Below are 27,803 nucleotides of genomic sequence, written 5' to 3'. Positions count from 1 at the left end.
AAGAGTAAGTTTAAGAAAAGGGGCCAATTAAAAAGTTAAGTTTCAAAGAACTATTAACAAAAGAGAAAATAGGGAATGATGAGAAGTTAACAAAATACAAGCAAAAGGAGAGTCAAAGATCAAGCTGAAGGAAAATATAAGAGAAATGGAGATAAGAAATGTTAAAGGACAAAAATAATAAATCTGAATTTAGCCTGAAACAGTCTAGAAAAGAGTAATAAAGAGCAATCTGTCCTTCCAGTTGGTAAAAGCCATTAAAAAGCTACCATAACTGTGACTTAGAAATAAACACATCAGTGAGTCAGAATAGGAAGTTGAAAAATAGATTTTTAAAAAACATTTACATTATTAAAATAGGCATTGAAGATTTATTAAAAAAAAAAAAAACTAAAAATAGAACTACCATATGATTCAGCCATCCCACTACTGGGAAAAACTCAAGTATACCAAGGAAAAAAATCAGTACACCAAAGGGATACTTGGACTCTCATGTTTATTGCAGCACTATTCACAACAGCAAAGATATGGAATCAACCTAAGTGTTGATTTAGATGAATGGAAAAAGAAAATGTGGTATATACATATACACAATGGAATACTATTTAGTCATAAAAAAGTATGAAATCATATCATTTGTAGCAACATGAATGAAACTGGAGGTCATTCTATTAAGCAAAATAAGCCAGGCATAGAAAGACAAACATCCTATGTTCTCACTCATATTTGGGAGCTAAAAAAAAAAAAAAAAAAAGTTGATCTCACAGAAGTGGAGAGTAGAAGGACAGATACCAGAGGCTGGGAAGAGTATTTGACTTAGGGTAGGGATTGGGAAGAGGGGTTAAGAGAGGTTGGTTAATGGGTACAAACATGCAGTTAGATAAAAGGAGTGAGTTCTAATGTTCGACAGCAGAGTAGAGTGACTATAGTTAACAACAATGTACTGTATATTTCAAAACAGCTAACAGAGGACTGGAAATGTTCCCAACACTTACAAATGATACTCAAGGTGATGGACACCCCAACCCTGACTGGATCATTACACATTCCATGCATGTAACAAAATATCACATATACCCCATAAATATGTACAAATATTTGCATCAATTAAAAATATAAAAATACAATAAAACAGCCATTGATTTAGTGAAGAAAGAATGAGTTATATTTTTTCTTTTTAAGACTCAATCAGAGTGACTTAAAACCAGCTCATAAGAAAATGCCAAGATATTATGTCATGGAAGCGAAGGGATTCATATTTCAAAATACTATGCTCATACAGGTTTTTCAGAAAAATTGCATGACTAGGTCAAAAATAGGCAAATATATCGTATCATATATAAATGATATCATAATAGTAGGCCAGAAAGCGCATAGGTTTTAGTTCCTCTTAGCATAGTTTCTTTTATAAGATAGGACCAAACATCCCATGGAAGCAAAGAGACAACATTATTTTAATATGGACCATATTGTAATAGTATGATACCTGATAGAATAATCAGGTTAGTGAGTACTCCTATTTCATTGAACTGCCTGTTTTTCCTAGGGTATTACCCCCTAACCCATCCACAGGAATAGAAAAACAGATAATAAACCAGAAGATTCTTACAAGCAGGAAGGTTTGGTCTGATATAAAATATTTACTGTGTTGAGCAAAAACACTTGCCATTAACAACAACAAAACCCAAAAACATCAGAAGGACACAAATTTGCCCTGAATTCTAGAACATATATGATAAACACTTAAGGAAGCATCTGATGAGTGAAAGAAAAACAAGAAACAGTCCCCAAAAAACAAAGAAAATTGTCGACCTAATTATTGAGAAGCATAGCAATAACCATCATCATTTAGTGATAACTACAAAACCTAGGACTAAAAGTCATAACAGAAACAATATGTCTGGAAATACTTTAAAAAATATTTACAAGCAATAACAGAAAAGCTATGTTAACCTAAAAAAGTACCATACTTAAAGCCACTGTTGTTAGTGATGATAAAAATAAGACGAAGGTGGATTGTAGCTGTACATTCAAGACTAACAATTTTTTAAAAGTAATGAGAAATACCCATATCTATAGAAAAATTTACTTAGCATGAATACAGGCACTTCCAAGTATTTCCATTCACAGTGTTCAACAGGTATCAATTGAACTATTTCTCTGACAAGCAGGGGAATATTAGTGGAGAAAGTTAATTAAAAACATTAGAATTTAAATTAAAATGTAATTAAAATTAAAAAAAAGATGTGTCCACACCATAGGGTCTATTGCTTAGTTTCTACCAAGACATTCTCTGTCTATTTTACATGTACACTTCATGATATTTCCTAATAAACATGAAATCTAAAGGCCAAAGTGAAAGGATATTGGGTAAGTAAGGGAAACAAAGGAATATATTTATCTAACAAATCCAGAAACTAAGAAACCAGGAACTAATTTTCCAAATTAACAATACTTGTCTTTCACTTTTTACACTGAGTTGACTTGTAACTAATGGTAAAAGACATTAAAATACCACCATGTTTCTATTTCAATGATGAGAAATTTGGTACAGAAAGCTTAAGAAAATTACTGATCAAAACTAAGCGAGCATATCTGTCGTTCCTCATTTTATACCTAAAATGCAGAATTTACTGCAAAGCACAACAAGCTGCAAATCATTTTCTCTGAGTGTCACTTTTTCCCCTATATAGAATCATCAGACATTTGGAATTTGGTCACACACAGAAGGACACACTCAAAGAGCTTTTCTCCCTAATGGGGAAATTGTTACAGACAACTTAGTAGCAAACAATGCATCATTTAGCAAGCTTCAAAGAATCACAAATTAATTTCACATGAGAAAACCAGTTGAATTTCTAATCACACATCTGGAGAAACAGGAAATAATACAAGATGACATACAGTGTTTCATTCTTAAATTTAAAAAAAATTTTAAATGAAAAATTCAAAAACACAGAAGAAACTCCCAATGAATCAATTTATACCCTAAAGACATTCTGCTAATCAGATTGTCTGATTCATATTCCTTTCATGGAGAATATCTAGTAGGCAGGGAAGAAGATTTGTTTTAAAGCCCCTTATATAATGATAGGAGAAACTCACTGTATACTTTTGAACATTGTTGATACATATCTATACAGATTTAGTGTATGAGGAACAGAGGGCAAATTAGTCATCTCTCATTTCTTCCTCATTGCAATCCAGCCACATCCCCTTCTTTCAGCTAGCTGTCCATGCTGTCTATCTGCCTGGAATGTTTTCCCTTCAAATATTTGCCTCATTGGTTCTTACAGGTTCATTAGGGGCTGTTACTGGCCACCACATCCCACCCAAATCCAGCCTAAACTGTTATCTTATAGAAAATCTAACTTTTCTTCCATAACATTTACAACAAAATTTAATTGTATATTTGTATGTCCACTATCTTTCTATTCCAACAGGCTGTAAGTACCATGAGCACAGGAATCACATCAGTTTCGTTCATCATTTAACACTGATTGTTCCTATTAGCATAAAATTGTAAGAAATGGGTACCAATAAGGCAAAAAAAAAAGGGCAAAAGATGCAATGCAGATATTTCAGAAATAACTGGCTCATAAAAATGACAAGAAATTTAATCTCACTCATAAGGAAATGCAAGTTAAAACTTCATTGAGATGCCACTTTTCACCTATCAGATTAGAAAGATCAAAAAGTTGTATGATACTGTGATGTTAAGGATGTAGACATAAGTAGTCTCACATACTGCTGGCAATAACTATCAAACTGTAAAATGTATATGTACTTTCATCCATGCTCACTAAAAATAAGTCAGAAAATATTGTATTTTAAAATAAGAGCATTATATGCACTAAAGACAAAAGATACACTAAATATATTACCAAGAGGCCAGAAATAAAATTGGGAGTAGTTACATAACAAGTCCCATTCACATAACAGACTTTACTAAAAGATTCTCCAAGATATATGTTTAAAAAGCACTGGTACAACACCCATTAGGGATGCCTATTACTTAAAATAATAAAACAGCAAATAAGTGTTGATAAGGATGTGAGGAAACTGGAAATCTGTGCATTGCTGGTGGGATGTAAAACGGTACAGTAGTATGGAAAACAGCATTGTGATGAAAAAATTATGCACGAATCTTGTATTACACATGTCCTTATACTGCCCTTTGATTCCTTGGTGCAATTCCACATTATTCCCAGGCAGTATACCCTATAGAAAAGGCATGTCCACTTGCTTGTTCTAAACCAATTTGGGGAAAGCCCTAGAGAATAACGTTTTAGGCAACAAAGAGGACAAAATCATACAGCTGAATGTTGATTATATTGTCAGTCAAATGAAACTGCTGTACCCACCCTCTCCCCCCAGCTCTGTGTTACCTTTGTATAAAATTAGATTATAAATAGAGATCATGGATACAAACAGATGTTTTCAAAGATAAAAGTTAAAAAATTACCTAGATCACCAAAAGTAAGAGATTAGTCAAGTTGACTCATCCATACAGTGACAAAACATTATTCAGCCATTAAAAATGATATCACAGAAAACTAGTGAAATTCATAAATGTTTATAATGTATTTTGCAAAAAAAATCACATAAAAAGATAAAAATACAAGAAGCACACATACAGAATTACTGCCATTTTCATGTCAATGCTTATCATGCTCACATTTATGTCTATGTAAAATGTTTAAATGTTTTACTCTGCCAAAAAAATACACCTAAATGACAGTGATTAAAAGAAAAAATTAAACATAGAATTACTATGTGATCCAGCAGTACCATTTCTGGAGATGGAAAGAAGGGACCTGGACAGATATCTGCACACCCATATTCATAGCAGCATTATTCACAGTGGCCAAAAGGTAGAAACCACCCAAATGTCCATCAAAGGATGAGTGGATAAATAAGCTGTGGTATGTATTAGGTTGGTGCAAAAGTAACTGTGGTTTTTGTCACTACTTTCAACACATACAGGGGAACATCATGTAGCCTTAAAAAGGAAAGAAATTCTGATACATGCTACAACATGAATGAGCCTTGAAGATACTATGCTAAATGAAATAAGGCAGACAGAAAAGGACAAAAATTATATGATTCTACGTATATAAGGCACCTAACAGAGTAGTCAAACTTGTAGAGACAGAAAACAGAACAGTGGTTGCCAGGAGCAAGAGGAATGGGAATTACTGTTCAATAGGTACAAAGTTTGCATTTGGGGTGATGATAAAGTTCTAGAGATGGATGGTAGTAACAGCTGCACAATGACGTAAATGTTGTAATGCTACTGGACACTTAAAAATTGTTAAAATAGTAAATTTTATGTTATGCTTATTTACAATTTAAAAAATAGACCCACTCAAAAAAAAAAAAAAGAACCAGCACAATGTGCATGGCACGGTATCATTGTATAATATACATGCCTATGCCTTTATGTACATGTGCATATGTTTTCCCATACATCCATAAAATAAATAAGAGCCTGGTCATAGTAGTTACCTCCTGTGAAAAGAGCAAAATGACAAGGAGATAGGAGTGGCTGAGTACCTTACTTTTCATTGTGCATCCTTTGTATATATTGGGGCATATATTAAAAAGTAAATTAAACCAAATTTTTTTCTCAACTATAAATGCTATAACCTGTGTCTCCTAAGCACTGAAAACTCACAAAACTGAGGCCAGACACGGTGGTTCCCATCTGTAATCTCAGCACTTTGGGAAGCTGAGGCTGCCAGATCACTTGAGGTCAGGAGTTCAAGACCAGCCTGGCCAACATGGCGAAACCCCATCTCCACAAAAAATACAAAAATTAGCTAGGTGTGGTGGCACATGCCTGTAATCCCAGCTACTTGAGAGGCTGAGGCATAAGAACTGCTTAAACCTGAGAGGCAGAGGTGGCAGTGAGCCAAGACTGCAACACTGCACTCAGCCTAGGCAACAGAGTAAAGCTCTGTCTCAAAAAAAAAAAAAAAGTAACAGAACTGTAGCTTAAAAATAGTCATGAAAATTTATTTAAAAATGTCTTGGGGCCAAGTGCAGTGGCTCACACCTATAATCCCTGTGCTTTGGGAGACCAATGCAGGAGGATCACCTCAGGCCAGGGGTTTGAGGACCAGCCTGGGAAATATAGTAAAACCTATCCCTACAAAATTATAAAAATTAGCTAGGCATGGTGGCATGCACCTGTAGGTCCTAGCTACTCAGGAGTCTGAGGTAGAGTATCACTTGAGCCCGGAGTTTGAGGTTGCAGTGAGCTATGATAGTACCACTGCACTCCAGCCTGAGTGACAAAGACCCTGTCTCTAAAATTAATTAATTAATTTAATTTAATAGAAAAAAAATAAATTTCTCATACGGTTCAATAATTTCTGCAGTTTTAATAAGCAGGGGATGTACTTTAAATCTTTCACTGTATAGTAAACAATACTTTATTCATAAAATACTCATTCGAAATAAGTTGAAAAATGTGAAAGACGTTAAAGAATAAAATTTAAAAACTCACTACCTTGATATATATGCACAAAGGGTTATATGGTAGCCAGAGTTTTTAACCAAGTTAATTTACTTAACATTATACCATGAACATCTTTCCATATCAAGAGAGACATATATCATTATGTTTACTGTATTGTATTATATTATTGTATTTATTGTATGGTATGTTTATATTGTATTACATTTTCTAAAATATTTTTGAGATATAACAATATACAATACACATATTTTCAGTCTCATGAATTGTGACAACTGTAATCACTATCCAAAATAATATGTAGACTACTTCCACCAATTCAGAGAGTTCCCTCATGCCCCGTTCCAATCCATGCTCGCCCCCTCACCCTGCCCCCAAAAAACATTCTGACATTCCATTTCTATCACAATAGATCAGCTGAGTCTCCTCTCAGAATTCATAAAATGGAAATCAAACAATATTTACTCTTCTGTCTCTCTTCTTCTGCTTAACATTTGTAAGACTCATCCATATTACTGTGTATTTCAGTAGTTTATCATTTTTTTACTGCTAGGTATTCTGTTGTATGAATATACAACAATTTTTTAATCCATCACCTGCTGAAGGACATTTAAACTGCTTGCAGTTAGAAGTTACTAGGAAAAAGCCTGTATGAAAATGTCTGTACAAGTCTTTTTGTGAACATTTTTGCATTTCTCTTGGGTAAACTGCTAGGAGTGGAGCCCCCAGATCACATGGTATATATTTTAAGTTTGGAAAACTCTTTGGAGGCTTTTCAGAAAGTCGCCCCCATTTTACATTCCCACCCGCAATATATGAGTTCTGTTGCTACACATTCTTGCCAACTTTTGACGTTGTCATCTTTTTTATTTTAGCCATTCTAAAAGGGTTGGAAACAGTATCTTCTAGAAGTTTTGATATGTATCTCCCTGATGGCCACGATTTACCCAGCTTCTACACACACACCCTCGCTGCGCACCCTCCCCAACTGCTGCTGTCTAATAAACGTCTTTCAGGTGTTCAAACATGTCCTTGTTAATCCCTGGCCCATAATCACCATTCTCTTCTCACAACCTGAAATTCCTTCTCTGCCCTCTGACACGCACTTCTTGACTGGCTAGTTCTAGTCATCATTCAGGTTTAAGCTTGAAGATCATTTGCTTCAGGAAGCCTTCCAAGACCCCCTTCTTGCCTCTATAGAAGAAAACCCTTTATTATTATACTGTGTTTAATTACATGTCTTCCCTGCTGTTTTCTGAGGGCTGGGACCAGGTCAGTCTTGCTTACCTCCTACATTTCTGGAGCATAACACAATAAATATTTGCTGAATGAATGGTAGAAGTAAATAAGGGAAGGCTTCAGAAATGAGGTAATATTTCAGCTGAGTGTTAAAAATGAGTAAGACTGAAATTATCCAGTGCACAAAAGGAAAAAAATTAAAATCCAAGCTGAACACAGGCAAATTCCTAAGAAGCACAAAACAGCATGTGTCTGAGGACACCCGTGGCTCAGAATGCCTAAGAGTAGAGTGTGAGGCAGGAAGTGATTGGAGATAAGGATGAGCAAGTTGGGAGGAATCAGACAGAAAAAGTCAGTATGTGTCAGGCAAAGGATAGTGGCCTGTGCCTTTTGAGAACGAAGCACCACAAAGCATTTTAAAGCAAACATGGTGGGACTCACATATTAGAAAACTAACTCTGTTGATGAAATGGCAGACACTTAGAAGTGGCACAGCTGGAAATGGAAAGACCATTTGGAGGTTTTCACAATAGTACGAGACAAGAGCAATGGAGATGAAAAGCAGGGGTCAGAGTCTGGAGACACTGAAGAGGCAGAAGTCACAGAGCTCAGGGACTAACTGGATGTCACAGGGAAGGGAGGTGGAAAGGCAGAGCACCACAGAGGTGAAGACTATCTTGCCCCTATTTTGCCTGGCTTGGGTCCTATTTCCACACTTACTAGCTGGGTGACCTTAGGCACTTCCCTTAACACCTCTGCTTCAGATCCCTCAACAGGAGAATGAAGATGATAAAGAACCTTAACTCAAGAGAATGCTAGAGGATTGGCTGAATAAATAAACGAGTGCTTATCTCTTACTATTGCCACTAACTAGAGAACAAGAAGTCCAGGTTGGATCTTTAGATCTGGAAGTAGTCCAAATGCCTGGTAATTAAAACAACAGTGTGGAAAAGCATGCAAAATGAAGAAAACTAAGCAGTGTTCCCCAACAGGCGAGAACAGGAACATTTGGTAAGTAAGCAGAAGAGGAAATCAGAGAGGTGATGAAAAATGAATGGTCAGCAGTGCCAGAATAGACCTGAAAGTGAAAGAGCTCAAGGTCACTTCAAAGCCAAAAGAGGACAGAATTTCGAGGAGAATGGAGTGGTCGATGTCAATGCTGCAAAAAAATATCCTCTCTGAGGCTTGACAAAGTATCCAAGGGACGGGCGGAGCACTTGAGAAGTCCCTCATGGCTTTTACAGGTCTCTGTGACATAAATAGATGCCAGTGGTTGAAAGGAATGAGAGGTGGAAGGATAGCCATCTCACTCAAGACGAACTAGAATTGAAAAGGTAGGGATAGAACATATGCTTTCTAAAATAAACGTAAACCACTGCTTCGACTATTAGAACTAAAGTTATTTTAGACCCTGGTGCATTGCTTTCAGTGCTTTGATGAAATGCTAAATATCTTTAGATTCTAAACTCAATCCAAATATCTGCAAATGACTCTGAATATCACAAGACACACTGTAACTTCCCATTGCTCTACAAATTTTACAGCAACCTTCAGTTAAATACCATAAAATCCAACCTGTATATAACATATAATGAATTAGTCTGTTTAGGAACATTAATAGTCAAATTTCTTAGAAAACCCAAGATGCACATTAGTTAAGTTTGGATTCTTATTTTAAAATGTAACATCAAATATTTTTCTGATTTCAAGAAGCAAGCAGAGATAGTTGAGAAGACAGTGGAAGGTTCACTTAAATATGAACCTAGGGGAAAAATTGTAAGAAGATAGTACAAAGATTACATAAATAAAGAGTATGCATTCTTGCCAAAGCAATGAAACCCACCAATTTGGTGAAGATAAAAAAAACTATACTAACTGACGGTACCTTCTTCTCAGCACACATTTGGAGCCCCTTTTCACACTAAAAGATCCACAAAGAGAAACTGGTCAAGACTTTGGTGAATATACAAACTGTTCTTAGGTTCTAATAACTCATGGGTTTCCCCACTCAACACTGGTCTCAATAGCAAGAGCAGATGCAATATAAAAGCTGTTCTAATATCTCAGAGCCCAGAGAGGAACAATGAATATGTAACATGCTGTGTGCTAGTCAAAGGAAACGCTAAGGCTAATGTTTCAGCTGCCTCTCAATAAGGGTTCACATTTTGATGTATTATAAACATCATGCAGTATTTAACTGCATTTAGCCAAAAATATTCAAATGTGAAGCCTAAAAAGTTTTAAAAAATTACACCACCAGTCATTTTCAAAATAAAACAAGCATAGAAGACAATACAGTGATTATTTAATGGAAGGCAGCTTCTTTTAAATCCACTGGATATGTATTACCAGTAGGTACCATGATTATAATTGATTAAATTATTTCAGATCACACAAAAAAACAGAAAATATAGATGTTGTTTACATAGATCTCTCTTTAGTTAACTAGATTTTCACTTTTAAAAGCTTATAGAGTTGAATAATAATGCTGCTGGGGGAGGGGATAAGAATCAAACAAGTCACTGTTAGAATAGATTATAAGGATCATCTGAGTTATGTTTCTGTTAAGTTCCCACAATCAATTGGTATTCTTTAGGGACAATGAAAGCTTATGTGGAACTCTGCTGGAATTAACAGGTTCTGCTCTGCAACAGCTAGCTTGCAAATTTAGGTACAGATATTTAATCCATAGCTCATCTTCAAAAAGAGAAAAACAAGCCACTGCATAAGCATTACACTAGAAGTCACACAAAAAAATCTATTAGTAATGCCACTTAGTACAAGCTTAGAATTTAAATAACAGGAGCAAACTTAAACATCTACTAAGTTTTCCTCCGAAAACATACGTTTAAGCAACTAACACTAAGAATGTTTTGTTCAAGTAAGTGGGGGGGAATGCTATTACCCTAGTTCTACAAACAAATGTAATAAGTGAATAAAACTGAATTATTATAGCTAGAAGAGAGAGAACTTTAGCAAACATTGACCAGAAACAGAATTCATCTGCACTAATCTGGCTATAAAACCATTTTTCCTTCAAGCAAAATGATACTGTTCACGATCAAGCCTGTATTCCAGAATATTTTCCAATGCCAAAAAAGCTGTTCTCACTCAGAAGGAGTCTGAGTGAGACAAATCTGAGACAAAGATTGAGCACTAGATTCTAATCTGCAGTCCCCTCCAATATCTTACCATATTTTATCTTTAATATTGGACTGATTCATGAAATTGCCACTTTTGTATATCAAAAGTAGTCAAATATTGGCAATTTTATGTGGTTCAACCTAAGAAAAATAACAAACAGAACAAAGAAAAGAGATAGTGGGGGAAAACTTGCATCCAGGTAGAGTCAGGAGAAAGAGGCCATCCACAGGCCATAAAATTGGCAGCATTTCTGACAGATATGGTACGAGTAAAACTGAAATAATTCAAGTATTGACCTGCAACTGCCCTGCATGAAAAATCAGCATGAAATTCCAGCATAAATAAGAAGATTCTGAGAGATTCTGTCAACAGCTCCCAATCTGAAGGGCCAAGGGCTGAGGCAAAGCTGAGTCTTGGGACAGATACTAATCACAGACTCTTCACCCTCATGGCACTTGTGTGAGCCCCCCTCTGCAGAAGTCTCTCTGCCCATGCACTGTGACTGTTGCAGAGGCAGTCTCCTTAATGAAGCCATGCTGGGAGAGAGCCAAGCATGGCTGGCCTCACCTGACCACAAGCAGCAGGCAGCAGACCCAGTTTCCTTCTGAGGTGGCTGGACTCTGTGAAGCAGCACCTTCAGACACACATCTCCTACCTGGCTTACAGGCCACACAGAAACAAAGCTAGATGGAGAAAGCCAGCCCCCAGGCTCAGCAGCTACACCAAAGAAACAGAAAACCTTTCATAGATGGGGCACTCCTTTTCCAGATCTTCTCATAGCCCCAGCTCCTCTCTTCTCTCACTCTATCCTATTTACAACCAGGGCACCTTCCCCAACTGCTGATCCCTGATTCTCATATAATCTTGCAGGATATAATTCTCCAACAGAGGAACTAAGGAGACATCGTAAGTTCCTATCAGCTAGCTTTCTGGTTTGCAAGCAATACAAACTGACTCTGGATACTGTCTTGAACACACAGAACTGAAGACAGGATAAAAGTCCAGGCTTAACAAAGGGCTGGAGGAAAATGAGAAATCATGCTGCAGGGAACACAGGGATCTTACCACAGGAAGAGTCTTGCAAATGCAAGGTGCTGTGAGGAATGACCAGTAAACATTCTTCTGTGTCTGCTTCCCTCCCTCCATCTGTCAGCCCTCACTTCACTCTCTAAAGATTCAAAGCCCTGGGAAATAATATGCTAATTAACTGAGCTCAGGTCACAGCCGACTTGTGCGGGCTAGGCAACAAGGAGGAGGAGCTGACTTCCTTGGGTGAGAGACCACTTCCCAAAAGGAAATCAGGTGAAGTAGATGCTGGTCAGCCAGTAATAACTAATACCCACAGCAAGGAAGCTGAAAGTATTTGGTTAGAAAAGAAAGGGATTCAAGGCAAGTTACACCATGTTTTGGGACAAATTCCAGGTGTGGATACAGCTGTTGTTGCTCACAGATAAATAAAAAAGGAGGGAAATACTCGGACTTATGGACAACAATACAAAAAGCACAGAAGTAAAGTTAGAACCAAACACTCAAAGCCAGAAAAGACTCAATACCAGAGTACTGAACTGAGGGGGTGGCAGGGAAGACTCTTGGGAAAAATCTCCCAAAACACAGTAAATTCAACAAATTAAAAATGCATATGAAAAAGAGAGACTAGAGACACAATAACAAAGTACTTGAATTCTAAAACAAACGAAACAAAAGCAGTAGTAAATTAGTAAGTACAGAACACATAAGCTAAAGAAACATTTGAATCGATAGGTGGAAATCTTAATGAAAAGTTATACATACCTAGATATATAACTTAGTGAAAATTTAAAATTTCATAAATAAAGTAAGTGAGCACGGGGAAAAAGTTACCTTCAATGAAGCATTATATAAGAAAGCTTTAAGAGAGAAGAAAAAAAGAATTATAGTTAAAATCTTCCCATTACAGGGACTGAGCACAGTGGCTGATGCCTGTAATCCCAGCACTTTGGGAGGCTGAGGCAGGTGGATCACTTGGGCCCAAGGGTTCAAGACCAACCTGCGCAACATGGCAAAATCTCATCTCTACAAAAAATACAAAAATGAGCCACCATGGTGGTGTGCGCCTGTAGTCCCAGCTACTGGAAGGCTGAAGCGGGAGGATCACCCGAGCCCAGGAGGGTGAGACTGCAGTGAGCTGTGATCGTACCACTGCACTCTAGCCTGGGAACAGAGTGGGACCCTGTTTCAAAAATAAAAATTAAAAATTAAAAAGTCTCCCATTGTAGAAGACTTCAGCATTAAAAATTACATATGGTATCCAGGAGAAATACTCAGTCTCAAATAAAAGTTAAAAAAGCACTAATGTTTATTGGGATTTTAAAATGTGCCAGGCATTGTGCTAAGCATGGTGTTTGAATTAATTCAATCCTCACAAAAACCAAATAAAATTGGTTTCAATATTATCCTCATTTGACAAATGAAGAAACTGAGGTATAGAGAAGTTAAATAACTTGCTCAAAGCCACACAGTAGATGGGACTTGGCAGAATTTGAACCTAGGTGGCCTGGTTCCAGTTCCCAGCCTTTAGAACCACCAAGCTGACTGTCCTTCAAGTAAAAAGGACAGCAAACTCAAGCAAACGAACAACAAAAGAGTGGTAGTATAACAATATTAATTATAAAAAGGAGAAAAGATGGTGTCAATGATGATACATACAGTTTACAATGAAGAAAAATAAATCTTAGTCTAGGAGTGCCCACCTTGCAGTCCCTGCCCCACAGTAGATGTTCGGGAAGTGTCTGTTGAATGAATGAATGAGCTAATACAGAAGCCAACAAAGATCAGGCAAGAATGGAAAAAAAAAAAAACATAAAATACCCAAAAAATAAAAGCTGATGGGGAACAGTAGCAAACAATAAGTACAGTCAGTTCTGCCATAAACACTTGTTTCAAAAATGGGAATGAGTTCCCAGGTGATTGATTACATGAGGAAATAAATTTTGCCTTGCTTATGCACAATTTAGTCTCCAAGAAACATTAGATGAAGGTACAAAACTTCACTCAGCTGAACAAAGCTGTATAAGGAATGCACAAGGCACACGCACACACCTCAAATATCTACCAGCTCCCTTAGTTCATCAAGGGTTATGAGCCACAGTCATCCACATCTGCTATTCAACTTTCCAACAGATTTCAGCTAACCTACTTGCCATCACTTCTCAGTAATAACTTGAATCTATATTTCTTCCAATACACCCTTCCACAAGCAAACTTTAGGCATTTTTCAAGGTAAACTGACATATTTATTTATGCATTTTTTAACCAATTTAACACAGGTAAAACTGGATTAGCATCTTTATTAGGTTTCCATGTTCTGTGTGTGCCTACATCACTAATGAAGTTTTAGAGTGCTATGCTCTAACTATACTTTTTCATGAGCCCTGGGTTTAATATTGCACAATTTTGTATAACATGATTTTTAAGAACGTGTATGCAATATGACAGCAAAACTGACTGTACGAAGATAAAAATAGCAGTTGTAAAATACTGAATTAGCAGATACCAAACTCTATATTCTACAAATCCCACCTTTTCAAACACCAGTAGAAGCTTCATCAACATTGATTACACATTAAGTCACAAAAAAAAAAAAATCAAAAAACTCTAAAGAATAAAAAGTATACAGGCCAGGGACAGTGGCTCATGCCTGTGATCCCAGAACTTTGGGAGGCCGAGGCAGGTGTTCAAGAGTTCAAGACCAGAGTTCAAGGCAGGTGTCAGGAGTTCAAGACCAGCCTGGCCAACATGGTGAAACCCTGTCCCTACTAAAAATACAAAAATTAGCCAGGCATGGTGGCGGGTGCCTTAATTCCAGCTACCTGGGAGACTGAAGGAGGAGAACCGCTTGAACCTGGGAGGCAGAGGTTGCAGCTGAGATCACGCCACTGCACTTCAGCCTGGGTGACAGAGCGAGATTTAGTCTCAAAAAAAAAAAAAAAAGTATACAGTCCATATTCTATGGCCATAAGACATTAAAGCTAGTTTATAATAAAGTATAACTGGGAAAAAATAGCACTTGCAAATTGAAAATTATTTTTCTAACATACTTAAGTCAAAAAGAAAACAATAGTACAGTTATTAAATATTTAGGAAAAAATACAATAATGAGAAAATAGCATATAAAAACATAAAAGCTAGTCAGACTATTGCTAAAAGGTAAACACACAGATGAACTTATTAAGTGGACTGGCTCATTTAGCATTAGTGAAAGTGAGTAGAAGGAATTAGGAAAGACGAAAGCAGATAGGTCAAAAGTAAAAATTGGTAAAATATAAATAGGTTCTAGGAGGGTAAGGTGGGCAAAAACCAACAAAATTAAGTAAATCAAAATGAAGAAAAAAATCAGATTCCCAAAAGAAGTAACAAAAAAGCAAAAATAACTACAGATGGGATAAATTCTTAAAATCAGAAACAATCTGAGTATCTATAAAATTATTTTCTTAGAAAATACAAAATATTATTCATGCTCAAGAAGTAAGGTAAGACCTAAAGATCTAAAAAAACATTTTTTTTTAGAGTTGAGGTCTTGCTCAGTCACCCAGGCTGGAGTGCAGGGGCATGATCACAGCTCACTATAGCCTCCAATTCTTGGGCTCAATTGATCCTCCTACCTCAGCCTCCCAAGTCACTGAGATTATAGCCATTAGCCACTGAACTTGGCAAAAAATTTAAAACTTAATCAAAAAATTGCCTTTATAAAACAAATACCAATGCTTATGTGGTTTTACAAGACAGTTATTAATGTTTAAAAGGTTGCAAGCTAGTGTATCTAAACTACAGATTCAGAAATGCTGATGTGATCTGTTTAGCACTGTGTGTGTGTCTGCACGTGTGTGTGTGCGTGTGTGTGTTTATGCATGCACATGTGTGCATATCCTGGTATATTAACCTAAATTAATAACTAACATTTCAGTGTAAAAACTCTAGGTATTTTACATAATATTTTTGAATTCTAGCTTGTCTTGAGTAACTGGAGGGATATCCTGAAAACTCTGGTTTCAGTGGCAGCACATGGCTAGAGTGGATGTGGCTAGCCCCTTTGGATGAGGTAGTTAATTAATCCCAGTACCGGTAGAAAATACACCCTTCACTTAAAGTACCTTCCTAGCCAAACCTGTAAGCATTTTAAGCCTCCTATCAGGAGGGGGGGAAAAAAAAAAACTCCAATGGAAATTATAAAAATTCAATTCTTCTCAAATTATCTTTAAATGTTTACATCAATTTTCATCAAAATCCAAAAAGATTATACTTTTTTGATGGAGTACGAAGAATTTAACAAATTAATTACAAAGCACTTTGGGAAAATTAAATGTTCACTCATTGAAAGAACTTTTTAATACAGTTAATAATAATGTATCATATATTTCAAAATAACTAAAAGAGAATTCCAATGTTCCTAACACAAGAAAATGATAAATGTTTGAGGTGACAGACATCCCAATGACCCTGATCTGATTATATATTATATGCCTATATTAAAATACCAGATGTACCCCGTAAACATGTACAACTATTATATATCCATAGTAACTAAAAACATTAAAAACAAAAAGACGAGAGGGAACGTCAACTGTCAGTTAATGAAATATATTATAAAGGCACATCAATCACAGTCAAACAGAAAAGTCCATGAAACAAGTCAAAATGCCCAGGAACTAATGCATATTTAAATATAATAAAGATTGCACTTCAAATCACTAGAAAAGGATGGACTTATTCAATCTTGGGAAGGCAGGTGGCGCAGTGTGCAAAGGAGACAGCCTCTGGAGCTGGACAGCCTGGACCACATGGAATGCCAGGCTGCCCTGTGACCCTGGACGACTGTGTCCTTATGTGTAAAATAAGGATAACAACTGTACCTATTTCACAGAATTGTTTAGAAGATTATTAGTTACAATTTGTAAAGTGCTTAGAACAGGGACTAATACAGTAAGCGCTATATAAGTGACGTTAAATAAATTAAAGAAAACAATTCATTATAAGATAATTCTTAACTCCAGGGGATACATGGAGATCAGAAAACCTCCCATCGTAACATATTTTTTTTTAAATCAGTTTTTTAAAAAGTGAATGGTAAAAAATGAAATTAGGAAGAAAAAAAGCACTATTTATTTGACCTCTAGATTGGAGAAAACTTTTTAAAACATGACAGCAAAAGCAATATCTGAAGAAAACAGAATAACAGATTTGAGTAGATAAATGTGTTAAAATTTTGTATATCAAACACTAAAAGATGAAAATAAAAATTTGAGGAAAGATATGAGTAAAGGAGTATATGTATATAAATACTCCTACAAATCAGTAAAAAAAGTACAATAAGCAAGTCACAAAAACCTTAACCTGTATGAGAAAATATGCAACACTGCTACCAATCAAAAATTAAAATGAAAATGAAATTTTTCAACCATCAAATTGGCTAACAATTTCAAAAATTATACTGCTGACTAAAAAGCAAATAAATTGATAGTTTCTATATGGAAGATTGAAATATACATTGAAACAAACTATACAGGCATCACTTTAATTATATGCTTAAAAAAAAACTTTTAAACTATTAAGCCACTTTGACCTAGTAATTCCATTTGTGGGACAAAGTTGGAACATAGGATTTTTTTCCCCCAAGGCAGAGTCTTGCACTGTCACCCAGGCTGGAGTGCAGTGGCACTATCTTGGCTCACTACAACCCTCTGCCTCCTGGGTCCAAGCATTCTCGTGCCTGAGCCTCCCGAGTAGCTGGAATTACAGGCGTGAGCACCATATCTGGCTAATTTTTTTGTATTTTTAGTAGAGACAAGGTTTCACCATGTTGGCCAGAGTGATCTTGAACTCCTGCCCTCAGGTGATCCGCCCACCTCAGCCTCCCAAAGTGCTAGGATTACAGCAGTGAGCCACTGCTTCCAGTGTAACACAGGATTTAAATGGAAAAGTTTCAAATGGCTTTTTCAGAGATGAACCAAAATCAATGAAAATGGTATGTGAAGAAATATTTTAAGTTTCAGATATAAAGCTAAGAATTTTCACCATCTAAAAATTCAATACTTAGTTCATTGTACAATTAAGCTTTAATATTACCAAATTCCAAAAAAGTTTTAAAACAAACCTTTTAACAGCATCCTTCTTCTGAATATCTATAATATCCCACCACTTTGAAAGGTAAGAGATCTCAGACCAAATAAACTTCCTCCGTGAGTCTTCTTTCAGCTTTAGGACCATGTTATTAAAAATATACTGAGTCTTGTCTCTAAAGTAGTCATTGAAAGTCTTCAACCAACCTAAATCAAGACACAAATATACCACAAAGGTCTAATTCGTATGGCTAATTTCAACTCAGTCACATTCCATTGCATTACTTTGAACATCCTTAGAAGTTTCATTCATAGACATATTTTTAAATTTAACAGGTGTTTTCAATTAATGAAACTCCATTTTAGTTGTCATGGGACTCAGAAACCCACTAACATTAAAACAATGAAAACACTCTGAAAACTGCACAAATTCAGATAGAAATGAGAAAAATAAGATAGATGACCTAAGACCAAAAAGCAGTTATTTATGTCTTAATAATTATAGTATCTAATTCAATTTTTTCTCTCTAGTTTAAGGAATTTTTTTTGAATTTTAAAAATCTAAACAGTGTTAATAAGTTGGCAGTACTGTTCTCCTAATAGGGGATCCAAATTTTATCCTCTCATGCCACATCTAAAATTCTTCACCCATTAAATAAGTTAAACTAAGAAAAAAGAGATCGCAAGTATAAACTATACCTAAAAGCTTGCAGCAGACCAATAAGGTAATTACAGCATAAATATGAACACTGAGAAGTAGAATTCTGCAAAATACAGGCATTTGTTCCCAAAAGCTGTTCATTCTTCAATTCCTTAGAAGCACAAAGTAACACTAATCAAACAACAAATGCGAATGCATATAGGTAAAATTTTCCAAAAAGATAATTGTAGATGTTGACAGCTTGGTTCTCCTGTTTTTTCCTATACTTTCCAAATATCCTGGAAATTTTATCTAAAGATAGTTGCAATTTGGCTATAAGAAACATTTTTAACACCAACAGGTGCAAACATAGCGCCACAAGGCAGACTACTAAAACGGCCAAGCAAAAGCGTACACAGCCACCAATTCCATCTACTGGTGGCAGGCAAAGTAGACCCCCTAAAAAATAACCCATTCCCATCTAAAAAATCTTATAGGGAGAAGTTTCTATATATCCAAGCTGAACTATTGGTCTATTGTTTCCAAACTTACATGTGAGGGAATTAAAGAGTAAGGGGGTCCAAAAGGCTGTTTCTTATCTGTATACAGTTAAATTAATATGTATACTATATTTGCTGGCAAAAATAAATAAAAAATAAAAGTCTGCCAGGGCAGAGAAGACAAAACTATTCTGACAATGTGAATATGCGCTTTTGAAAACAGCACTGCAGCTATGACTTATTTATTCCTCTTGCTCTAATTGAAATCTACTCATTCATCCTACAATTATTTACTGAGCACCCACAATGTGGCACGTATGAAGCTATGGGCCAAATAGAAATACAATGTCAAATAGTCTTTATAGGACTTTCTTGATCTGGGGCACTTTTAACCTGATTTGGTACCAAAGAACACTTCCTGGATACTTCAATTTTTCCACATTTAACTAAAAAAGCCTGTGTCTATTTTTAAAACCTCAAAGATATTTCATGAAATGGTGGTCTGCAAAGAATCCCACCTAGCTTCACCAAAGTACTAACCTGGAGCACTGCCCCCAGAGCACTGAGCCAGGATCCACCTCTGGATTCCCAGGGAATAGCCCAGAAACCTCAACCAACCCGGATGCCCTAACTCCCTGATGACCATACCAACACCGCCAAGTTAAAAAACATCAAGTGCTCAGAACTGATATCATCATCAGTCTTTAACTGCCCTTTCCCACATCTGTACAATTAAATTAGGTAAAGGGGAAATAAAAAATATTCTGAACACCCAATTTGTAAAGTGTACAATTAAAACATTATATAAACTGCTCCACATCTTAAACATATATTGGTTACCCAAAATTTCAGTTTGCACTGAATTCACTCTATGCCCTTGTTATGGACAGATCTGTGTCATATGCTGAAGTCTCACCACCTCAGAATGTGACTGTATTTGGAGACAGGTCTTTAAAGAAGTAATTAAGGTAAAATGAGGTCATGAAGATAGGCCCTAATCCTACATGACTATTGATGTACTTATAACAAAAGGAGATTAGAACACAGATACACAAGGAAGACCATGCAAAGACACAAGGAGAAGACAGCCATCAACAAGCCAAGGAGAGATGACCTCAAAAGAAATCAACCTTGCCAACACCTTGATCTTGGACTTCTAGCCTCCAGAACTGTGAAAAAACAAATTTCTGTTGTTTAAGCCACTTAGTCTGGTACTTTGCTATGGCAGCCCTAGCAAACTTATTCAGCCCTAGAACAAATCAGCGTCTTTACCATCCAAGAAATAAAGATTGCAATGTGGGAAGAATTTATTTTATCAAATATCAACATAATATTTAACTGAATATACTTTATCTACCTACATATTGCAAAACTGAGCTAAATTCAAATGTACTTAAGTAAATCTATTTCTGTACCATGCTTTTATTATACACGTGCAACAAGGACCATGTAAATGAAATGGTTCTATTAGAATTATCGTCCTTAAGATATCACATAATATCTTTTACCTAAATTTAAAGGTTCAAGCTAATTCCTAATTATCTGGCTACTAGCTAAAGAACTATAAATAGTGAAATGCCTCCAAATTAATTTGATAATAAAACTCCAGCAATCTAGCATAAAAGGCAAATTTTTAAGGGTTAGTCTTTATGAAAATTGATAAGTAAAATTTTTTGTGTGTGTTTTTTATTAAGCACAACTATTTATTTTCAACAGTTATAATCTGTGATGAATGAACTAAGACCATTTCAAAAAAGAGTTTATCATGGGAGTTTTCACAGAGGAATCACAGTGATTGATTAGTCCATTTTGCCTTCAACACTTCATTCACCCCTCAACAATTACGAGGAAAATATGGTAAAGACATTCACGTGAGCCAAAATACAAGCTCAGAGATGTCAACCTGAAAGCTTTCCATAAAATTCATACTGATATCACCACCATACAGCATAATTAATGAAGAATGAACTGAAAGATAGCCTCTTGCAGCTTTCAGTACTGAGTAATATAACAGTAAATTAGCTTTTATTGCTCTTATACAATAATCAAGTATTCCCTTTTACATTGAATTGGTTCTTTCGTTTTCTAAATTACTGTAAAAACTACAATTGTATATTAACATGATACCAACCAGAAATATAGTATTTTATAAAAAGTGGTAGGGGATGAATTTTCATGACATAAAATTATATTCCTACCTCTAGATTTAATAATCTTAGGACACTGAGTTGCAAACTGATTTACTTAAGTGGTCAATTCACAGCTTTTTTTCTTTCTGTTGAATATACTTGAAAATTGAACGAGGGCTAGAACAGCATTAAGAATACCTTTCAATTTATTCTTTTCCATTCTAACACTATTACCACCCATAAAAAAGCTAATAGCTATTTTAAATAAGTGGGGAAATATTTAAAACAAAGACTGCATAATTACAAGTTCCACAAAGCAGGCATAAACCCAAATTCGATACCACTATTTAATTTTTTTTAAGTTCTAAAATAAAAAAAGCTAATAAAGCTGGAAACTCTATTGTCTACATTCAATGTTCATGAACAATTAAGCACCTAGTAACTGTTCACAGACAAATCACAATTTATTTTTAAAATTTTGAGCTCTCAGCCATAGGGTGGAAATCTAGAGACTACGTGGAGTTCTGATGCTCTTCAGGAACATTTAGTTTTATTTGGTTCAAGGGCATACACAGCACCACCACGAGGATGTGGGCAAGAGTTACCTGGCCCTGAGCCCTGGACTCTAGAAGGGCTTCCCTATTCTTCTGACTACACCTCTTTCAACTGGATAAATCCACAGGACAAACTGACCCAGAGCCTGCCCTGCCCTTCTGAGTACCAGGGTCCAGAAATCTGTCTAAACAGCCCCAAACTGGAAGCCTACTGGGACTGTTATAAGTCTTTCCCCATCAGGGCACTTAACCCTAACAAATGGGACCCTCTCTAGCCTAAACAGTGGCCAAGAGGCTGTAGTTCGTAGGGGTGTAGACCTGGCACCAGGATCTCTTCAGGCAACGTCCTTCCTGGTTTGGGACAGGGCCAGGCCTGGGAGGAGAAGGCAGCTGGCCTGCCCCACAGGCTGGCTCTCCCCATACACACCACCATATTCCAGTGGGGAACTAGAGCTACAGCAATCTAAACCTACATTTGGTCTTCTAGATCACTGAGCTATTTCTCCAGGCAAGAGGAGAAGACCTATTTTTCTTTAGTAATTTATTACTTTGATTTATAACTTTTAAATGTTTAAACACAGGGTATGTGGGCCTCTGTGTACTTTGCCCCAGATCCTGCAAATTTTAGAAGCAGGCCTGAGCACACATACCACTCAAACTTAATCTAGTATCTACTGCAAACATATAAGAGCAAGAGTTCAATAAGTACTTGATAAGATGAATGAAAGGTATAGCCAAAAGGACTGGGAAAAAAGTACAAATGCAAATTTATTACTTCAACTAGAAATGAAACTAAAAATAATACAACACTATTAGCTTTAATATGTTCACTCTCTGTTCTGATGCTATACCTAATAATCATTGTCCATTATCTTTAAGTTTCCAAAATATTTACATTTTAAGAGGATCTGTCAGCCCTAAGATGATTAAAACACCCATCCCTAAGAAGGCACCCCGCTCCACAAAGCATTGTTTACACTGCTGTGGTTTTGATTGCTATAATAATGATTTTTTCTTTTCTTTTTATTTTTATTAATAATGATTTTTTAAAGTATATTAATTCCACTCAAAAGGTAAATAAGCACCAATCTTCAGGAAAACATGAAAAGTTTTTGAATAAAAAATAATTATATCCAGATAAATAATACATTGGTAATAAACAATTAACACATGCAACTTAAGCCTCAAGATTTTTTTTCCATTTCAATGTGATAAATATTCTCAAATTTTAAAATAAAGTTCATTAAAAACAGAAATATTCTTTCATCTAATAATTTATTTTCTTTTTTTAATTTTAGATCCAAGAGGTATATTTCTAGGTTTGTTCCATGGGTATATTGCATGATGTTGAGGTTTGGGCTTCTATTGATCCCATCACCCAAATAATGAACACGGTACCCAACAGGTAGTTTTTCAACCCTTTGCCCCTTCCCTCTCTCCCTCCTTTCAGAATCCTCAGTGTTTATTGTTCTCATCTAGTAATTAAGGTATTTTCTATGAAAAAATGACGAACAGGTTTCTTCCATCACTCGTTAATCCTTCAGTATTCAACTGCAACTTCTAGTCATATACTTAGGGGGTAACATACAATCTTAAATGGTATTACTATCACTCAAATATGCTGCTGATTAATTTTAATTCCAACATTTCTATTATAAGTTAAGCTTGCTTTTCCTCCCTGATAAACTGTGAAAGAGTTTTAACTAACGTTCTGATTTATTCATTCAAACACGTACCTTGCATCTAATAAGGGCAAAGCAATAAAGCAAAGCTAAATGAAAACAGATTCTACAGAGAAAATATGAACAAAATGCCATGGAAATAAAGAAATGGTAAAGTCTTACCAAAAGAAAAGAAGAAAGATTCTTAGATTAGTCATCATCTGGAGAGAGAAAAAGGGTGGTAGTTCCAAATAGAGGGAAGAGCATATGGAAAAGACAGGAAGTTGGTTATGGCTGCATTGCAGGGTACATGATGCAAATATGGTGAGAAATAAATATAAAAATAGAAGTGGGAGACAGATTATTGAAAACCTTCTAAACCATTCCTGTTTCTTACAGAGAACTTTGGAGGGAGGACGTGAGGGATTTCTGACCTGTGCTTTCAAAAATAACTGTACTAAGTGTGAAGACTAAAAAGGCAAAGTAGAAGCAGAGAAAAAGAAAATGAGACCATTGCAAAATTCTGTAAAAAATGGTTATGGACTGCAGTGGAAACAAACAGAGGGAAATAAGAGGTCAAGGAGACAAAATGAAGAGAACTTAGTAATCGACTAAGTTTCCAAGAGAGGGTAAGAAGACAGTCACAGATGAAGCTGAGGCTTCCAGAGATCTATGAGACTTGGAAAACCTAGAAACCTGCTGATGCCTCTAAATGCTTTTGAACCCAGGTTTCCAAAATAATCTAACCTGTTTTTCCCAGTTGATTCAGTGTCATTTAATAGTTTTCTAAGCATATCAGCTTTAATTCAATGAAGTTGTTTGAGAGAGATCATTTTTTTAATCCATATGAAGATGCTGTCACTGGAAATTTTACCCCACACCAGAGGAACGTATTTGCATTATTGTTAGGACAGCAGGCGTTTTGTTCATCCTGCAGCCGTATACGTACAATGTCCAACTGTGACCCCTTATTATACTGCTTTTCTAAGTGCCCGTTAGAAGACCTGCATACTTTGTTTTCTCATAGCTGCAATTGTGTGATCAATCTCCAAGATAATTTCTAAATCTGTGCTAAAGCTTCTCCCCTCCCTTATTAATGATCCCATCTATGAGCATCTAACGCTGACTGACAGTACTTCAGGCATAGTAAGTCTTCCCCAAACAGAGCTTGGTTATTTGAAATAATGAGAAAACTGTCTAAAATATGACAGACACTGTTAGAAAGAAAAGTGACTTTCTTTGGTGGGTTACTCTTAGGGTACACGAGGGGGCTACTTAGCTTTAGACAAATACTGGGCAAATTATCAAAGTCTCTAAAAGAAACCAACTTAAAGGCTGGAAAATATTGCTAGGTACAGTGGCTTAAGTCTGTAATCCCAGCACTTTGGGAGGCCAAGGCGGACAGATCACTTGAGGTCAGGAGTTCAAGACCAGCCTGGCCAACATGGTGAAACTCCATCTCTACTAAAAATACAAAAAAAAATAGCTAGGCACTGTGGCGTGTGCCTGTAATCCCAGCTACTCAGGTGGCTGAGGCAGGAGAATTGTTTGAACCTGGGAGGCAGAAGTTGCAGTGAACTGAGATCGCACCACTGCACTCCAGCCTGGGCAACAGAGCAAGACTCCATCTCAAAAAACAAAACAAAACAAAACAAAACAAAAGCTGGAAAATATTGCTTGTAAATCACTTTCTAATTGTAGAAAATGTGGCAATGAGGAAAACCACTCACTATCTCATGTACTAATATAGTATTTAGGGACAGAGACATTCATTTCAATAAAGATAAACCAGAAAAATCAGAAGGAAAAGAAGGATAGGAGATAGTGCAGTGAGATGTCCACTTTTGCAAGAGAGCTGAAAAAAATCTTTTTTATGGTTAATAATACTAAAGTAGTTGACATTTGGCTTGGAAATACTTAAAAGACTTCCCTCCTGTATGTTTAGCCTGTGGTTTCAGAAGAATTATCCAAAAAAGGCAATATATTAAAAACTGTTACAAGTACTGGTTCTGGAAAAAGATCACTTGATTTCAAACCTAGCCCTGCCATGAACAGATCACTTATGCTCTCTCCTGCCACTTCTCCCACATCTACGAAGTGAGGGTAATTACAGACTCTGTCATAAGGTTGCTGAAAGGAGTAATGGATGTGATATATGTAAAATGCCTAGAATAGTGCACAGAACATAATTCCCTAAGTGTTAGTAATTATTTGTATTACCTGGGCACTGGAGAGTTTTGAAGCACCCAGGCTTGAAAGACAGACAAAGGTAACTGAAACTGAGGAGAAAGAAGAGCTATTTAATGATCATCTACATTTCTCAGCAGCTGCTTAACGTATGTGCTCCTCAAAGAATAAAGTCCAATGAGAGACCAAACCATCTATTCTTCCTCTAAAACGGAATCTCAATACATACATTTTAGAGATCTCTAAAAACAGAATTCTAGATAGCCATATAGAGCCATTTAACTCTTAAGTGCTACAATTTTCTTAACAATTAAGGTTGTCAGATAAAATGCACAGCCAAGTTGAATTTGAATTTCAGATAAACAACAAATAAATGTTTAGTATAAGCATGCTGCATGTGGTATTTGGGACACACAAACACACACACACACACACACACACACAAAATATTCATTGTTATTGAAAATTCAAGTTTAACTGAGCATTCTATATTTTTGTTTGCTAAATCTGACAACCCTATTAACAATCCAAAGTCCAGATAAATGTGTTAAATTGGCTAATGCCTACAACGCAAGAAGAAAAGAAATAGAATAATTTGAACTAAATAAAGTATCTTAAGAGGCAATAAAGTATCTTAAGAGGCAATAAAAAGAGGTAAATGGAAAAAACACAGATTTTACAATCAGGCAATCCTGAGCTTCAATTCACCAACCTCTGAGAATTTATAATTAAATTAACTGACTTTGAACAAATTACCCCAACTTAGCCTCGCTGCCGTCACCTGTGAAATGTGGCTTAATTTACCACTTTTCAGGATTAAAGAATTACACAAACTAAAAAATAACAAAGACCTGCAACTCCCCTGATGCCATACAGGCAATAAATGCGAGATCTCAGTTGTTCCGCATACGATTTTAGCTCCAGAAACTAAAATTTCCCATCATGGCAGCCAAAATCAAACAATCCACTTTACCCTGCAGTAGCTAAACCAAATAAAGTACTCTCTGAACAGTGTTCACATACGACTTCTCCTTCCGATGACCATCTCATTCTGATCAGTAAAGTTCCTTTAGCAACCAGACTTCTAAGTCTCCACCACCTCTCATCAAGTTTGTCCAACCTGCAGCCCATGGGCTGCATGTGGCCCAGGACGGCTTTGAATGCATCTCAACATGAATTTGTAAACTTTCTTAAAATATTATGAAATTTTTTTGCGATTTTATTTTTTAGCTCATCACCTATTGTTAGTGTTAGTGTATTTTATGTGTGGCCCAAGACAATTTTTCTTCCAATGTGGCCCAGGGAAGCCAAAAGATTGGACACTCCTGATAGAGACATTAACCAACTATGGCTGACCAGAACTGTTTTCAAATTCTAACTATACTTGAAAATATTTGAATAGAAATATTTGAAAATATTACACTGATTTCCTCATGTTTTTATTCTTTTTTTACAAACTTTTTTAGAGGATACATAATTATCATAATACTAAATGCAAACATCTGTCTCTTAATTTTACACACACAAAAAAGCAAAAAGTCCTAATCACCCTCTGAGTCAATAGAAAGTTCTACAAAATAATTGCAAATGTACAAAAGAAAATTATTTTCCAGTGTAACTCTTGGGCCTAGGTCTTCCTACTATTTTAGAGTCATACCACAAGGGGGATTATTTTCTAATGTTCATTTCACAAATTGCTTAACTAACAATATGCTGTCCAACCTTCCATTTAGTATACCTTATCTTCTCTCCACACACTGTGACTTCTTTGAAGTAAAATTAACCAAATATTTCAGCAGTTTAACTAGTGGGAAGCAAAGAATTAAGATTGTAGATACAAAGGTGCTGTAATTGTGTTTTAATCAGCTTATTAAATACAACATGAACATGTATCAATCAACTAACATTTAATTTCATGGTCTATGATTCAAAACTTTCAAAAGCATAACAGTACAAAGTTATCAGCATTTACTTCACAATTCTTTTCCATTTCAGTTTTTACTCATGTAAAACACTTAAATATTTTATGACAATTGTTACATCTTTTCACAGACTGTAACATAATTTGGAATTTTATTAAAATACAAACATATTTTGAAATTTACCTTTTCTTGAGAGAGATTACCAACTCAGTCCAAAAAGAAAAATATCTATATATAGAAAAACACAGCAACATA

General features: G+C 35.8%; 1 protein-coding gene across 3 annotated transcripts in view; it reads right to left on the bottom strand.

Annotated features, from left to right (window-relative positions):
• Positions 1-27,803, bottom strand: part of MAN2A1 (mannosidase alpha class 2A member 1) — a 178,950-nt gene that overhangs the window by 120,625 nt on the left and 30,522 nt on the right. For all 3 annotated transcript variants that reach the window (XM_002815774.5, XM_054555791.2, XM_054555792.2), the window contains one exon: positions 17,991-18,162. In XM_002815774.5, coding sequence (XP_002815820.1) covers positions 17,991-18,162 — 172 coding nt within the window. The remainder of the gene's footprint in view (positions 1-17,990; positions 18,163-27,803) is intronic.

This window comes from Pongo abelii, chromosome 4 (assembly GCF_028885655.2).
Source record: "Pongo abelii isolate AG06213 chromosome 4, NHGRI_mPonAbe1-v2.0_pri, whole genome shotgun sequence".
Taxonomy (NCBI): Eukaryota; Metazoa; Chordata; class Mammalia; order Primates; family Hominidae; genus Pongo; species Pongo abelii.
Note: the sequence above shows the minus strand (reverse complement) of the source record. Positions and strands in the feature narration are given on the sequence as shown.